Here is an 18502-nt window from a genome sequence, read left to right on the forward strand (position 1 = left end):
CCACCACGACCAGGACACCCACGTGTCACTCACGTCCCCACCAAACTCCTTTGCACCATCACGTCCCCCCCACGCCCACCACCAGGACACCCTCGTGTCCCCCATCCCCACGTCCTCTCCATCCCCACGTCCCCACCAAACCCATTGACATCTTCATGTCCCCCATCCCCACGTGTCCCCCATCCCCACGTGTCCCCCATCTCCAGGTGTCCCCCATCCCCACGTCTCCACCAAACCCCTTGACACCTTCATGTCCCCCATCCCCAGGTGTCCCACATCCCCACCATGACCAGCACAACTGTCCCCCCCATCCCCATGTCCCCACCAAACCCATTGACACCTTCATGTTCCCCAACTCCACGTGTCCCCCCATCCCCACGTCCCCACCAAACCCATTGACACCTTCATGTCCCCCATCCCCACGTGTCCCCCATCCCCATGTCCCCACCAAACCCCTTGACACCTCCATGTTCCCCAACTCCACGTGTCCCCCCATCCCCACGTCCCCACCAAACCCCTTGACATCTTCACGTCCCCCATCCCCACGTGTCCCCCATCTCCAGGTGTCCCCCATCCCCACATCTCCACCAAACCCCTTGACACCTTCATGTCCCCCATCCCCAGGTGTCCCCCATCCCCACCAAACCCATTGACACCTTCACGTCCCCCATCCCCACATGTCCCCCATCCCCACGTCTCCACCAAACCCCTTGACACCTTCATGTCCCTCATCCCCAGGTGTTCCCCATCCTGAGGTGTCCCCCATCCCCACGTGTCCCCCATCCCCATGTCCCCACCAAACCCCTTGACACCTTCGTGTCCCCCATCCCCACGTCCCCACCAAACCCATTGACACCTTCATGTTCCCCAACTCCACATGTCCCCCAACTCCAGGTGTCCCCCATCCCCACGTCCCCACCAAACCCCTTGACATCTTCACGTCCCCCATCCCCAGGTGTCCCCCATCCTGAGGTGTCCCCCAACTCCAGGTGTCCCCCATCCCCATGTCCCCACCAAACCCCTTGACACCTCCATGTCCCCCATCCCCAGGTGTCCCCCATCCCCACGTCTCCACCAAACTCCTTGACACCCCCCAAGCTCTCCCCCCCCACCCACCCACCCACCCACCCCCATCCCCGTGGGGGCGTGGAGGAAGTGCCACCCCTCCGCTGGGCGTGGCGATGACGCCGTGACATTCCCCGGCGTGCGCGTCACCACGTGTGTCACCAACCGTCCCCGCAGCTGGAACGGTGGGGACAAAAGTCCAAACCATCTTCCCGCCCCCTCGGCGGCGTCATATGTCTCCCGCCACCCAACCCACCCCCACCCAACCCACCCACCCACCCACCCCGCGGCGGCCGTGAAGTTCAGTCGCCTGCTGCCACCGGGGAGGAAGGACGCGGCCAACAACCACGACCATGGAGGGGAGGACGCGCCGGTGGCTGGTTGTCCTCCTGGGTTGGGTGATGACAGGTGAGTTTGGAGATCCACCAGTAAAGGAAGACGATGGGGAGGACTGGGGAAACTGGAGAGGGTCCGTGCGTGGGTGGTGGTCTTGGAGGAGGAGGAAGGATGGTGAAGGTTCTGGTGGGGGTTGCTCCGTGAAGAGCTGGTTGGGTTGGGAGAGGCGCTTGGGGAGAAGGTTGGTGGGCTCATGCCCCAACTTCTACAGCGGCCCCCACGGGTCAGACGAGCACCACCGGGGTCTTCAGCGCCGGAGCCACCTCAACCACGGTCACCTCCCCGCAAGTGACCTCCGCGGCATCCGGGACAACCTCGGCAGACACCTCCACCGCCTTCTGGACCGCCGGAGGCGCCGCCACGGCCGTCACGGCCGCAGAGGTGACCACAGCTGCCCCCACCACGCCCAGGGACCCCTCAACGGTCTTCGGGACACCTGGAGCCACCTTCAGCACGGGGAGCTCCTCAGGGGAGACCTCCAGGGCTTCCACGGCCACCTCAGGGGACCCAACCACGGTGTTCTTGACGAAGATGTCCAGCCAAAGCACCAGCGAGGAGACGTCCACAGCACCCACCACCACCCAGGAGACCTCCACAGCACCCACCACCACCCAGGAGACCTCCACAGCACCCACCACCACCCAAGACACCTCCACAGCACCCACCACCACCCTGGAGACCTCCACAGCACCCACCACCACCGAAGGGACCTCCACAGCACCCACCACCACCGAAGAGACATCCACAGCACCCACCACCACCCAGGAGACCTCCACAGCACCCACCACCACCCAGGAGACCTCCACAGCACCCACCACCACCACCCAGGAGACCTCCACAGCACCCACCACCACCCAGGAGACCTCCACAGCACCCACCACCACCGAAGAGACCTCCACAGCACCCACCACCACCCAGGAGACCTCCACAGCACCCACCACCACCGAAGGGACCTCCACAGCACCCACCACCACCCAGGAGACCTCCACAGCACCCACCACCACCGAAGAGACCTCCACAGCACCCACCACCACCCAGGACACCTCCACAGCACCCACCACCACCCAGGAGACCTCCACAGCACCCACCACCACCCAGGAGACCTCCACAGCACCCACCACCACGGAAGGGACCTCCACAGCACCCACCACCACCCAGGAGACCTCCACAGCACCCACCACCACCGAAGAGACCTCCACAGCACCCACCACCACCCAGGAGACCTCCACAGCACCCACCACCACCGAAGAGACCTCCACAGCACCCACCACCACCGAGGAGACCTCCACAGCACCCACCAGCACCCAGAAGACCTCCACAGCACCCACCACCACCCAGAAGACCTCCACAGCACCCACCACCACCGAAGGGACCTCCACAGCACCCACCACCACCCAGGAGACCTCCACAGCACCCACCACCACCCAGAAGACCTCCACAGCACCCACCACCACCCAGGACACCTCCACAGCACCCACCACCACCCAGGAGACCTCCACAGCACCCACCACCACCGCGGAGACCTCCACAGCACCCACCACCACCCAGGAGACCTCCACAGCACCCACCACCACCGAAGAGACCTCCACAGCACCCACCACCACCCAGGACACCTCCACAGCACCCACCACCACCCAGGAGACCTCCACAGCACCCACCACCACCCAAGACACCTCCACAGCACCCACCACCACCCAGGAGACCTCCACAGCACCCACCACCACCCAGGAGACCTCCACAGCACCCACCACCACCCAGGAGACCTCCACAGCACCCACCACCACCCAAGACACCTCCACAGCACCCACCACCACCGCGGAGACCTCCACAGCACCCACCACCACCCAGGAGACCTCCACAGCACCCACCACCACCGCGGAGACCTCCACAGCACCCACCACCACCCAGGACACCTCCACAGCACCCACCACCACCCAGGAGACCTCCACAGCACCCACCACCACCCAAGACACCTCCACAGCACCCACCACCACCGCGGAGACCTCCACAGCACCCACCACCACCGAAGAGACCTCCACAGCACCCACCACCACCCAGGACACCTCCACAGCACCCACCACCACCCAGGAGACCTCCACAGCACCCACCACCACCCAGGACACCTCCACAGCACCCACCACCACCCAAGACACCTCCACAGCACCCACCACCACCGCGGAGACCTCCACAGCACCCACCACCACCCAGGAGACCTCCACAGCACCCACCACCACCGAAGGGACCTCCACAGCACCCACCAGCACCCAGGAGACCTCCACAGCACCCACCACCACCCAGGAGACCTCCACAGCACCCACCACCACCCAGGAGACCTCCACAGCACCCACCACCACCGAAGAGACCTCCACAGCACCCACCACCACCCAGGACACCTCCACAGCACCCACCACCACCCAGGAGACCTCCACAGCACCCACCACCACCGCGGAGACCTCCACAGCACCCACCACCACCCAGGAGACCTCCACAGCACCCACCACCACCGAAGAGACCTCCACAGCACCCACCACCACCACCCTGGAGACCTCGACAGCACCCACCACCACCGCGGAGACCTCCACAGCACCCACCACCACCCTGGAGACCTCCACAGCACCCACCACCACCCAGAAGACCTCCACAGCACCCACCACCACCCAGGACACCTCCACAGCACCCACCACCACCCTGGAGACCTCCACAGCACCCACCACCACCGAAGAGACCTCCACAGCACCCACCACCACCCAGGAGACCTCCACAGCACCCACCACCACCACCCAGGACACCTCCACAGCACCCACCACCACCCAGGACACCTCCACAGCACCCACCACCACCGCGGAGACCTCCACAGCACCCACCACCACCCAGGAGACCTCCACAGCACCCACCACCACCGAAGAGACCTCCACAGCACCCACCACCACCCAGGAGACCTCCACAGCACCCACCACCACCGAAGGGACCTCCACAGCACCCACCACCACCCAGGAGACCTCCACAGCACCCACCACCACCGCGGAGACCTCCACAGCACCCACCACCACCCAGGAGACCTCCACAGCACCCACCACCACCCAGGAGACCTCCACAGCACCCACCACCACCCAGGAGACCTCCACAGCACCCACCACCACCCTGGAGACCTCCACAGCACCCACCACCACCCAGGAGACCTCCACAGCACCCACCACCACCGCGGAGACCTCCACAGCACCCACCACCACCCAGGACACCTCCACAGCACCCACCACCACCGAAGAGACCTCCACAGCACCCACCACCACCGAAGAGACCTCCACAGCACCCACCACCACCCAGGAGACCTCCACAGCACCCACCACCACCGAAGAGACCTCCACAGCACCCACCACCACCCAGGAGACCTCCACAGCACCCACCACCACCGAAGGGACCTCCACAGCACCCACCACCACCCAAGACACCTCCACAGCACCCACCACCACCCTGGAGACCTCCACAGCACCCACCACCACCCAAGACACCTCCACAGCACCCACCACCACCGAAGGGACCTCCACAGCACCCACCACCACCGAGGAGACCTCCACAGCACCCACCACCACCCAGGACACCTCCACAGCACCCACCACCACCCAAGAGACCTCCACAGCACCCACCACCACCCAAGACACCTCCACAGCACCCACCACCACCCAAGAGACCTCCACAGCACCCACCACCACCGAAGGGACCTCCACAGCACCCACCACCACCGAGGAGACCTCCACAGCACCCACCACCACCCAGGACACCTCCACAGCACCCACCACCACCCAGGAGACCTCCACAGCACCCACCACCACCGAAGGGACCTCCACAGCACCCACCACCACCCAGGAGACCTCCACAGCACCCACCACCACCCAGGAGACCTCCACAGCACCCACCACCACCGAAGGGACCTCCACAGCACCCACCACCACCCAGGAGACCTCCACAGCACCCACCACCACCGAAGAGACCTCCACAGCACCCACCACCACCCAGGAGACCTCCACAGCACCCACCACCACCCTGGAGACCTCCACAGCACCCACCACCACCCAGGAGACCTCCACAGCACCCACCACCACCGAAGAGACCTCCACAGCACCCACCACCACCCAGGAGACCTCCACAGCACCCACCACCACCGAGGGGACCTCCACAGCACCCACCACCACCGAAGGGACCTCCACAGCACCCACGACCACCGAAGAGACCTCCACAGCACCCACCACCACCCAAGACACCTCCACAGCACCCACCACCACCCAGGAGACCTCCACAGCACCCACCACCACCGAAGGGACCTCCACAGCACCCACCACCACCCAGGAGACCTCCACAGCACCCACCACCACCCAACAGCACCTCCACATCCACCACCACCACCCAGGAGACCTCCACAGCACCCACCACCACCCAGGAGACCTCCACAGCACCCACCACACCCAGGAGACCTCCACAGCACCCACCACCACCCAAGAAACCTCCACAGCACCCACCACCACCCAGGAGACCTCCACAGCACCCACCACCACCCAGGAGACCTCCACAGCACCCACCACCACCGAAGAGACCTCCACAGCACCCACCACCACCCAGGAGACCTCCACAGCACCCACCACCACCCAAGACACCTCCACAGCACCCACCACCACCGAAGGAGACCTCCACAGCACCCACCACCACCGAAGAGACCTCCACAGCACCCACCACCACCCAAGACACCTCCACAGCACCCACCACCACCCAGGAGACCTCCACAGCACCCACCACCACCCAGGAGACCTCCACAGCACCCACCACCACCGAAGGGACCTCCACAGCACCCACCACCACCCAAGACACCTCCACAGCACCCACCACCACCCAGAGACCTCCACAGCACCCACCACCACCCAAGACACCTCCACAGCACCCACCACCACCCAGGAGACCTCCACAGCACCCACCACCACCCAAGACACCTCCACAGCACCCACCACCACCCAGGAGACCTCCACAGCACCCACCACCACCGAAGAGACCTCCACAGCACCCACCACCACCCGAAGAGACCTCCACAGCACCCACCACCACCCAGAAGACCTCCACAGCACCCACCACCACCGAAGGGACCTCCACAGCACCCACCACCACCGAAGAGACCTCCACAGCACCCACCACCACCCAGGAGACCTCCACAGCACCCACCACCACCCAGGAGACCTCCACAGCACCCACCACCACCCAGGAGCACCTCCACAGCACCCACCACCACCCAGGAGACCTCCACAGCACCCACCACCACCCAAGGAGACCTCCACAGCACCCACCACCACCCGAGAGACCTCCACAGCACCCACCACCACCCAAGACGACCTCCACAGCACCCACCACCACCCAGGAGACCTCCACAGCACCCACCACCACCCAGAGACCTCCACAGCACCCACCACCACCCAGGACACCTCCACAGCACCCACCACCACCCAGGAGACCTCCACAGCACCCAACCACACCCAGGAGACCTCCACAGCACCCACCACCACCCAGGGACCTCCACAGCACCCACCACCACCCCCAGGAGACCTCCACAGCACCCACCACCACCCAGGAGACCTCCACAGCACCCACCACCACCCAGGAGACCTCCACAGCACCCACCACCACCCAAGACACCTCCACAGCACCCACCACCACCCAGGAGACCTCCACAGCACCCACCACCACCGAAGGAGACCTCCACAGCACCCACCACCACCCAGGAGACCTCCACAGCACCCACCACCACCCAGGAGACCTCCACAGCACCCACCACCACCCAGGAGACCTCCACAGCACCCACCACCACCCAGGAGACCTCCACAGCACCCACCACCACCACCGAAGAGACCTCCACAGCACCCACCACCACCGCAGGAGACCTCCACAGCACCCACCACCACCCAGGAGACCTCCACAGCACCCACCACCACCCAGGAGACCTCCACAGCACCCACCACCACCCAGGAGACCTCCACAGCACCCACCACCACCCAGGAGACCTCCACAGCACCCACCACCACCCAAGACACCTCCACAGCACCCACCACCACCCAGGAGACCTCCACAGCACCCACCACCACCCCAGAGACCTCCACAGCACCCACCACCACCCAGACACCTCCACAGCACCCACCACCACCCAGGAGACCTCCACAGCACCCACCACCACCCAGGAGACCTCCACAGCACCCACCACCACCCAGGAGACCTCCACAGCACCCACCACCACCCAAGGAGACCTCCACAGCACCCACCACCACCCAGGAGACCTCCACAGCACCCACCACCACCCAGGAGACCTCCACAGCACCCACCACCACCCAGGAGACCTCCACAGCACCCACCACCACCCAGGAGACCTCCACAGCACCCACCACCACCCAGGAGACCTCCACAGCACCCACCACCACCCGGAGACCTCCACAGCACCCACCACCACCCAGGAGACCTCCACAGCACCCACCACCACCAAGGAGACCTCCACAGCACCCACCACCACCCAGGACACCTCCACAGCACCCACCACCACCCAGGAGACCTCCACAGCACCCACCACCACCCAGGAGACCTCCACAGCACCCACCACCACCCAGGAGACCTCCACAGCACCCACCACCACCCAGGAGACCTCCACAGCACCCACCACCACCCAGGAGACCTCCACAGCACCCACCACCACCGAAGGAGACCTCCACAGCACCCACCACCACCCAGGAGACCTCCACAGCACCCACCACCACCCAAGACACCTCCACAGCACCCACCACCACCCAAGACACCTCCACAGCACCACCCACCACCCAGGAGACCTCCACAGCACCCACCACCACCCAAGACACCTCCACAGCACCCACCACCACCCAGGACACCTCCACAGCACCCACCACCACCCAGGAGACCTCCACAGCACCCACCACCACCCGAAGAGACCTCCACAGCACCCACCACCACCCAGAGACCTCCACAGCACCCACCACCACCGAAGGAGACCTCCACAGCACCCACCACCACCCAGGAGACCTCCACAGCACCCACCACCACCCAGGAGACCTCCACAGCACCCACCACCACCCAGGAGACCTCCACAGCACCCACCACCACCCAGGAGACCTCCACAGCACCCACCACCACCGAGGAGACCTCCACAGCACCCACCACCACCCAGGAAGACCTCCACAGCACCCACCACCACCGAGGAGACCTCCACAGCACCCACCACCACCCAGGAGACCTCCACAGCACCCACCACCACCCAGGAGACCTCCACAGCACCCACCACCACCAGGAGACCTCCACAGCACCCACCACCACCCAAGACACCTCCACAGCACCCACCACCACCCAGGAGACCTCCACAGCACCCACCACCACCCAGGAGACCTCCACAGCACCCACCACCACCCAGGAGACCTCCACAGCACCCACCACCACCCAGGACACCTCCACAGCACCCACCACCACCCAGGAGACCTCCACAGCACCCACCACCACCAGGAGACCTCCACAGCACCCACCACCACCCAAGACACCTCCACAGCACCCACCACCACCACCCAGGAGACCTCCACAGCACCCACCACCACCCAGGAGACCTCCACAGCACCCACCACCACCAGGGAGACCTCCACAGCACCCACCACCACCCAGGAGACCTCCACAGCACCCACCACCACCCAGGACACCTCCACAGCACCCACCACCACCCAGGAGACCTCCACAGCACCCACCACCACCCAGGAGACCTCCACAGCACCCACCACCACCACCGAAGAGACCTCCACAGCACCCACCACCACCCAGGAGACCTCCACAGCACCCACCACCACCCAGGAGACCTCCACAGCACCCACCACCACCCAGGAGACCTCCACAGCACCCACCACCACCCAGGAGACCTCCACAGCACCCACCACCACCCAGGAGACCTCCACAGCACCCACCACCACCCAGGAGACCTCCACAGCACCCACCACCACCCAAGGACACCTCCACAGCACCCACCACCACCCAGGAGACCTCCACAGCACCCACCACCACCCAGAGACCTCCACAGCACCCACCACCACCCAGAGCACCTCCACAGCACCCACCACCACCCTAGGAGACCTCCACAGCACCCACCACCACCCAGGAGATCCTCCACAGCACCCACCACCACACCCAGGAGCACCATCACACAGCACCCACCACCACCCAGGAGACCTCCACAGCAACCCACCACCACCCAGGAGACCTCCACAGCACCCAACCACCACCGAAGGAGACCTTCCACAGCACCCCCCCCCTACCCCGAGAGACCTCCACAGCACCCACCACCACCCAGGAGACCCTCCAGCAGGCCACCCACCACCACCCAGGACACCTCCACAGCACCCCCACCACCCAGGAGACCTCCACAGCACCCACCACCACCCAAGACACCTCCACAGCACCCCACCACACCACCGCAGGAGACCTCCACAGCACCCACCACCACCCAAGGACACTCCACCAGCACCCACCCACCACCCAGAGACACCTCCACAGACACCCACCACCACCCTAGGAAGACCTCCGACAGCAGCCCACCACCACCCAAGGGACACCTCCACAGCACCCACCACCACCCAGGACCTCCACAGCACCACCACCACCCCAAGAGCACCGTCCACAGCACCCACCACCACCCAGGACACCTTCCACAGCACCCACCACTCGCCCAAGACACCTCCACACCACACCCACCACCACCCAGGAGACCTCCACAGCACCCACCACCACCCAGGAGACCTCCACAGCACCCACCACCACCCAGGAGACCTCCACAGCACCCACCACCACCCAAGACACCTCCACAGCACCCACCACCACCGAAGAGACCTCCACAGCACCCACCACCACCCAGGAGACCTCCACAGCACCCACCACCACCGAAGGGACCTCCACAGCACCCACCACCACCCAGGAGACCTCCACAGCACCCACCACCACCCAGGAGACCTCCACAGCACCCACCACCACCCTAGGAGACCTCCACAGCACCCACCACCACCCAGGAGACCTCCACAGCACCCACCACCACCCTGGAGACCTCCACAGCACCCACCACCACCCAGGAGACCTCCACAGCACCCACCACCACCCAAGACACCTCCACAGCACCCACCACCACCGAAGGAGACCTCCACAGCACCCACCACCACCCAAGAGACCTCCACAGCACCCACCACCACCCTGGAGACCTCCACAGCACCCACCACCACCCAGGAGACCTCCACAGCACCCACCACCACCCAGGAGACCTCCACAGCACCCACCACCACCACCCAGGAGACCTCCACAGCACCCACCACCACCGAAGAGACCTCCACAGCACCCACCACCACCCAAGACACCTCCACAGCACCCACCACCACCCAGGAGACCTCCACAGCACCCACCACCACCCAAGACACCTCCACAGCACCCACCACCACCCAGGAGACCTCCACAGCACCCACCACACCCAAGACACCTCCACAGCACCCACCACCACCCAGGAGACCTCCACAGCACCCACCACCACCACCCAGGAGACCTCCACAGCACCCACCACCACCCAAGACACCTCACAGCACCCACCACCACCCAAGACACCTCCACAGCACCCACCACCAACCCAGGAGACCTCCACAGCACCCACCACCACCCAGGAGACCTCCACAGCACCCACCACCACCCAGGAGACCTCCACAGCACCCACCACCACCCAAGAGACCTCCACAGCACCCACCACCACCCAAGACACCTCCACAGCACCCACCACCACCCTGGAGACCTCCACAGCACCCACCACCACCCTGGAGACCTCCACAGCACCCACCACCACCCAGGAGACCTCCACAGCACCCACCACCACCCAAGACACCTCCACAGCACCCACCACCACCCAGGAGACCTCCACAGCACCCACCACCACCCAGGAGACCTCCACAGCACCCACCACCACCGAAGAGACCTCCACAGCACCCACCACCACCCAGGAGACCTCCACAGCACCCACCACCACCGAAGAGACCTCCACAGCACCCACCACCACCCTGGAGACCTCCACAGCACCCACCACCACCCTGGAGACCTCCACAGCACCCACCACCACCGAGGAGACCTCCACAGCACCCACCACCACCCAGGAGACCTCCACAGCACCCACCACCACCCAAGACACCTCCACAGCACCCACCACCACCCAGGAGACCTCCACAGCACCCACCACCACCCAGGAGACCTCCACAGCACCCACCACCACCCTGGAGACCTCCACAGCACCCACCACCACCCAGGAGACCTCCACAGCACCCACCACCACAGAAGGGACCTCCACAGCACCCACCACCACCCAGGAGACCTCCACAGCACCCACCACCACCCAAGACACCTCCACAGCACCCACCACCACCCAAGACACCTCCACAGCACCCACCACCACCCAGGAGACCTCCACAGCACCCACCACCACCCAGGAGACCTCCACAGCACCCACCACCACCCAGGAGACCTCCACAGCACCCACCACCACCGAAGAGACCTCCACAGCACCCACCACCACCCAGGAGACCTCCACAGCACCCACCACCACCCAAGAGACCTCCACAGCTCCCACCACCACCCAGGAGACCTCCACAGCACCCACCACCACCCAGGAGACCTCCACAGCACCCACCAGCACCCAGGAGACCTCCACAGCACCCACCACCACCCAAGAGACCTCCACAGCACCCACCACCACCCAGGAGACCTCCACAGCACCCACCACCACCCAAGAGACCTCCACAGCACCCACCACCACCCAGGAGACCTCCACAGCACCCACCACCACCGAAGGGACCTCCACAGCACCCACCACCACCCAGGAGACCTCCACAGCACCCACCACCACCCAAGACACCTCCACAGCACCCACCACCACCCAGGAGACCTCCACAGCACCCACCACCACCCAGGACACCTCCACAGCACCCACCACCACCCAGGAGACCTCCACAGCACCCACCACCACCCAGGAGACCTCCACAGCACCCACCACCACCGAAGGGACCTCCACAGCACCCACCACCACCCAAGACACCTCCACAGCACCCACCACCACCCAGGAGACCTCCACAGCACCCACCACCACCCAGGAGACCTCCACAGCACCCACCACCACCCAAGAGACCTCCACAGCACCCACCACCACCCAGGAGACCTCCACAGCACCCACCACCACCCAGGAGACCTCCACAGCACCCACCACCACCCAAGAGACCTCCACAGCACCCACCACCACCCAAGAGACCTCCACAGCACCCACCACCACCCAAGAGACCTCCACAGCACCCACCACCACCCAGGAGACCTCCACAGCACCCACCACCACCGAGGAGACCTCCACAGCACCCACCACCACCCAGGACACCCACACAACCCCCTCCAGCCCCATCATTCCTCCAGGTACCCCCCCCCACCCACTTCCACCCCGCAGAACCACCCTTTCCCTCGTGTCCCCTCCACCCCACCCATCTCCACCTGGGTCCCCGTCCCCCGCGTGTCCCCTGGGTGCCCTCCTGACCTCCTCACCTTCTCCCCACCCAGTTTTCTGCCAGAATGGTGGCACCTACGATGGCATCAAGTGTCTCTGCACCCCGTATTTCTACGGCGACTTGTGCCAGTTCTCCACCAACTCCATCGAGACCGCTCTCCGTAAGTGTCACCTCCACCCGCCCCCGTGGCCTCCACGGAGGTTCTGACCTTTCTGGGCCACCACCTTGACCTCCATCGTGTCCTCTAGCTTTTCCGGGGACAATCTTAGCCGACGTGGAGCTGGTGGTGACCGTCACCAACTTCAACTACACGGAGGAGTTGCAGGACACCCAGTCGGAGACCTACCGTGACTTTGAGGACCACTTTCGGAGGGAGGTGAGGACGAGGGGTTGAGTTGTCCCTCCGTGGTTCACGTTGTCCCCTCGGTGGTGGCTCACGTGACCTTTTGGTTTTGTAGATAAAGAAGATTTATGGGAACATCCCCGGCTACGAGGGCGTGAAGATCATCAGCCTCAAGTAAGGGGTCCTTGGCAAGCAGGGGTGGGGGTGTCAGGGTGGGGTGGGGTGGGACACCCCGTTCACCCCTCCGACCCCACTCTGTCCTCTTCTCCACAGGCCCGGCAGCATCGTGGTGGACCATCAGATCTTCTTCACCATGATGAACAGCAGCAACGTAACAGAGAAGTTTGAGGAGATAACGACGAGTCTGGTGGAGAAGTTGGAAGAGACGGTGGCCAACCAGGGCGCTTGTCAGCACAACAGCTGTGGGTGCCTTCCCATGTCCCCACCCCCCCGGACACCTGGGTGTCCCTGTCCCCCCCATCCCTGGACACCTGGGTGCCACCAGGAGCACCCGAGGTTGGGTGTCTGACGTCCTCTCCCTCTGTCCCCCCACCCACAGCCATCCTCTGCCTCACCGTGTCGCCCAACCCCATCGTCAGGAACATGATGGAGGTGTCTTCTGTGAGGGGTGAGACCTCTGGGGACCCTCCTGCCAACCCCACCGGCCCCTGGTGCCCCCCACCAGTTGTCCCAGTCCCACACGGGCCCCACCACTCCCTCACGTACCCCACAAGTTCTCCCAGTGTCCCCATGCACCCCCCTCACCCACCCCACCACCCCCTCACCCACCCCACCCCCCTCACCCATCCCACCACCCCCTCACCCACCCCACCCCCCTCACCCATCCCACCACCCCCCAGTGCCCCCCCCAACCCCTACCTTGTCCCACCAGCTCCTCACCCATCCCACCAGCCCCTCACCCGTCCCACCAGCCCCTCACCCATCCCACCATCTCCTCACCCATCCCACCAGCCCCTCACCCATCCCACCAGCCCCTCACCCATCCCACCATCTCCTCACCCGTTCCACCAGCTCCTCACCCGTCCCACCAGCCCCTCACCCGTCCCACCAACACCTCACCCGTCCCACCATCTCCTCACCCATCCCACCATCTCCTCACCCATCCCACCACCCCCCAGTGCCCCCCCCAACCCCTACCTTGTCCCACCAGCTCCTCACCCATCCCACCATCTCCTCACCCGTCCCACCAGCTCCTCACCCATCCCACCAGCTCCTCACCCATCCCACCATCTCCTCACCCGTCCCACCAGCCCCTCACCCGTCCCACCATCTCCTCACCCGTCCCACCAGCCCCTCACCCATCCCACCAGCTCCTCACCCATCCCACCAGCTCCTCACCCATCCCACCAGCCCCTCACCCATCCCACCAGCTCCTCACCCGTCCCACCATCTCCTCACCCATCCCACCAGCCCCTCACCCATCCCACCAGCCGCCTACACCCCCCACCAGCTCCCTTCCCCCCCCACCCACCTCTTGCCCACCCCACCAGCCCCCTACGCGCCCCACCACCCCCAGACCCCCCCCCCCAGTGCTCCCGTTCCCCTCCTAACCACCCCACCCCATCCCACCCCCCAGAGATCTGCTGGCTGCGAGCACCCAACAACTACCGGGATTTCTACTACCTGGTGATCGTGGAGGACGTCATCCATTGCATCACCGACTGCACGCCCAACATGCCGACCACCGTGGACTGTCACTACGGCCAGTGCCACGTCACCCGAGCAGGTCCCCAGTGCTTGTGAGTGTCACCAACGGGTGTCCCTTGGCCATGAGGTTGACCGGTGGAGGAGTCTTCGTCCTGTGGGGATGGGTGGAAGGAGAGGTGGGACCTGATCTCGTGTCCTTCCCGCAGTTGCCAGGACGAAGCCATGTACTGGTACACGGGCGTTCGTTGCTCCGGCCGTGTCAGCAAGTTGGCCACCGGGTTGGGGTTGGTGGCCACCGTGTTGCTCATCGTTTGCGTCGTCCTCGCCGTGATGTTGGTCAGGAGCCGCCGGAGGAAGTACAGGCTGAGGTAGAGGAGCTTGGACCTCTGGGTTCCCTGTTGGGTGGGAGGCTCTTCCAGTTAAGAGCAGGGTTGGCACCCGGCCGCCGGGGTTCACCGTGGGTGAGGGGACCCTCCTTCTCCAGCTTGCCGCACCCCCTTTGAGACACCCTCCTTCTGCCCACCAGTCACCCTCTACCCTACGCTGGTGGCAACTGGTACGAGGAGGACAGCTTCACCTGGCACTCGCCCGATGGCTTCCTCTACCGCAACATGGGAGCCCACAGCGCCGTAGGTGAACCCCAACCTCACTTTGGGGTGATGGAGACCAACGCTTTGGGAAGACCCCCGAGACAACCGACCGCCCCCCGCCGTCATCCTCCCGTAGCTGATGAGGGCCCACACAATTTCGCACCTTCGTTGGAGCTGGTGGACACCTCACACCCGGTACGTCCCCCTTTCTTCTCCGACAGCACCCACCACCCTCCACTGGCCCGAGGACCCAAGGGAGACCCCCCCACACACACACCCCTCTCACCCCCTTCCCTCTCCTCCTTCTCCCCCTCCAGATGAAGATCTCCAGGCCGAAGCTCACAACCCAACTATGATCCTGCATCGGGGACATCTCGGCTTTCAACGGAGGAAGCTCCAACCGGGATGAAGAGCCGAGATCCCCTCAACCTCAACGCAAATGGGTCTTCTCTTCCAAAGAGGAGACCCAAAATCCACCCGGAGTGGCCGGACCACCGGCACGCGGGTCGTGCCGAAACCCGGGTGAGATACTTGGGGGTGGCCAACGCCTTCCCCTTCCCCTCCCCGATATTTATTATTTATTATTTGGCTGATGCAGCGCCGGGTGCCACCAGAACGGCCACGTCTCCCGGGTTCAGCCCGGGGTGGGGGGTGGGGTGCCCACACGAGGACGATGTTCCCCCCCCCTCCCAGCGCGGAGGAGAACCCCCCCCCATGGGTGGGGTGGGGTGGGGTGGGGTGGGGTGGGCGCGCGGGACTCCTCCTGGGGCGCAGGCTGCGGCAAGCTGCGGGGTGGGGGGGGGGCTGCCATGGAGGACACCCCTCAATTTCACACGGGTACCACGCGTCCTAATAAAATTATTATTATTAATTATTATTAATTATTATTATTAATTATTATTATTAACGTTTTCCTTTCTGGTGGGAGGTTTGACAGGGGGTTTGGGGGTGCCCAGGACCCTTGGAGACCTTCTCAGCACCGCTGGCCTCAGGGTGGGGCTCAGCCCTGGGGTGCAGCAGAGCACCCCGGGGAGCACGCGGCACCCGGGTCACACTGGGATGTACTGGGAAGTACTGGGAGAACCCAGGGAGCACGTGGCACCCGGAACAAACTGGGATGTACTGGGAAGTACTGGGAGAACCCAGGGAGCAAGTGGCTCCTGGGTCACACTGGGATGTACTGGGAAGTACTGGGAGAACCCAGGGAGCAAGTGGCACCTGGGTCACACTGGGATGTACTGGGAAGTACTGGGACACCCTGGGGAGCATGTGGTGCCCGGAAGAAACTGGGGAGCACTGGGAAGTACTGGGAGAACCCAGGGAGCACATGGCCCCCGGGTCACACTGGGATGTACTGGGAAGTACTGGGACACCCTGGGGAGCACGTGGTGCCCGGAAGAAACTGGGGAGCACTGGGAAGTACTGGGAGAACCCAGGGAGCACGTGGCCCCCGGGTCACACTGGGATGTACTGGGAAGTACTGGGACACCCTGGGGAGCACGTGGTGCCCGGAAGAAACTGGGGAGCACTGGGAAGTACTGGGAGAACCCAGGGAGCACGTGGCCCCCGGGTCACACTGGGATGTACTGGGAAGTACTGGGACACCCTGGGGAGCACGTGGCACCCGGAACAAACTGGGGAGCACTGGGATGTACTGGGACACAGTGGGAAGAAGGGAGCATGGGGGGGGATATGGGACAGGGGACAACCCCGGGCGGGGGGACACGCACCCGGCACCGCCAGCACCATGGACAGTGCCGAGGCGGGGGGGGCACCCATGGGTGCCTGGGAGTGGGTGGGGCTGGGGAGGGCACCCATGGGTGCCTGGGGACAGAGGGTCCTGGGGAAATGGCCCATAGGTGCCCAGAGAAGGAGAACCCCAGGGAGGGCACCCATGGGTGCCTGGGGACAGAGGACCCCAAGGATGGTGCTTGCAGGTACTTGGGGAGGGAGGACCCTAAGGACAGCACCCAAGGGACCTTGAGGGTACCCCGGGATGGCACCCGGGGATGGGTGACCCTGGACAAACCACCTAAAGGTGTCACGGGGCCGCCCCCACCCCCGGTGCCACCATCCTCCCTGTTGCGTGGTGAGGAAGGACCTCGAAGCCCGTTTGGGGATGACGTGGAGGTGGCACAGGGTGCCCTGGCACCCAAGGGACTCGTACCCCTGGTCCGGCGGTGGGTCGAGCGGGGAGGGGACATCGACGTTGGCGCCGCTTTGCCGCGTCCCAGCCCGGCTCCAGCGATCCGGGGTGATTCAGCGGGAACCCAGCCCTTGACTTCCCCCCCCCCCATACACACAACCCCACCTTCTCCATCCATCCCCAGAAGATTCGGGGAGGGGACAACACCCCAAGGTGGGGCAGGACGACTGGGTGCCGGTAAAGAGAGGGAACCCGCAACGTTTCACCCTAATCTTATCAACGCGCCGGGGGAAACCGCGGTTCCCTCCCTCCCTTGTCTCCGGCGCAAGGGTTGGGTCCGTTGTGGTTGGTCCAGAGCTGCCCAGGAAGGTGGAACGCCATGGGGACGTCCGGACCTTCTCCCGCCCTTTTCTATTTTGAGATTTGATAAAAATTACTCAGCGATTATTTACCAGCGCGGCCCTACCTTGCGGTTGATGACCGTGCCGGATCCGGCGCACAAAGACCCGGCGTTCGGTAACTCCGGCTCAGTCTCTCCGCGGCTCCTGGCTCCTCCAGGTTCTGTTGAGGATGGAGCTGGGTTGCTGCTTCTTCCTCCTCCTCTTCATCCCCTCGGAGGTTCTGTCAGGTAAGTGAGGGACAAGATGGAGGGATCTCCATCCTGCCGGCACGAGGTGTCATCCCCGCTCCCTTCCCATCACCGAAAATTCCCAAG

General features: G+C 64.9%; 1 protein-coding gene across 1 annotated transcript; it reads left to right on the forward strand.

Moving 5' to 3' along the window:
• The first annotated feature begins 1418 nt into the window (after positions 1 to 1418).
• LOC142599753 (mucin-17-like) lies at positions 1419 to 16218 on the forward strand. The gene is made up of 12 exons (XM_075741524.1): positions 1419 to 1473; positions 1673 to 1977; positions 12852 to 12951; positions 13093 to 13200; positions 13289 to 13416; positions 13499 to 13557; positions 13657 to 13805; positions 13943 to 14011; positions 14981 to 15143; positions 15258 to 15419; positions 15578 to 15836; positions 15959 to 16218. Exons 1-12 carry the CDS (start codon positions 1419 to 1421, stop codon positions 15995 to 15997), a joined length of 1596 nt encoding a protein of 531 aa, XP_075597639.1. The 3' UTR covers positions 15998 to 16218.
• Positions 16219 to 18502: the final 2284 nt, after the last annotated feature.

Source organism: Balearica regulorum, unplaced genomic scaffold (genome assembly GCF_011004875.1).
Source record: "Balearica regulorum gibbericeps isolate bBalReg1 unplaced genomic scaffold, bBalReg1.pri scaffold_110_arrow_ctg1, whole genome shotgun sequence".
NCBI classification, from domain to species: domain Eukaryota; kingdom Metazoa; phylum Chordata; class Aves; order Gruiformes; family Gruidae; genus Balearica; species Balearica regulorum.

Coding starts and splice junctions, on each gene's coding strand:
- LOC142599753 (XM_075741524.1), top strand. CDS start 1,419: ATGGAGGGGAGGACGCGCCGGTGGCTGGTTGTCCTCCTGGGTTGGGTG. Junction 13,201..13,288: donor CTCCATCGAGACCGCTCTCC/GTAAGTGTCACC, acceptor CGTGTCCTCTAG/CTTTTCCGGGGACAATCTTA. Junction 15,837..15,958: donor TGGTGGACACCTCACACCCG/GTACGTCCCCCT, acceptor CTCCCCCTCCAG/ATGAAGATCTCCAGGCCGAA.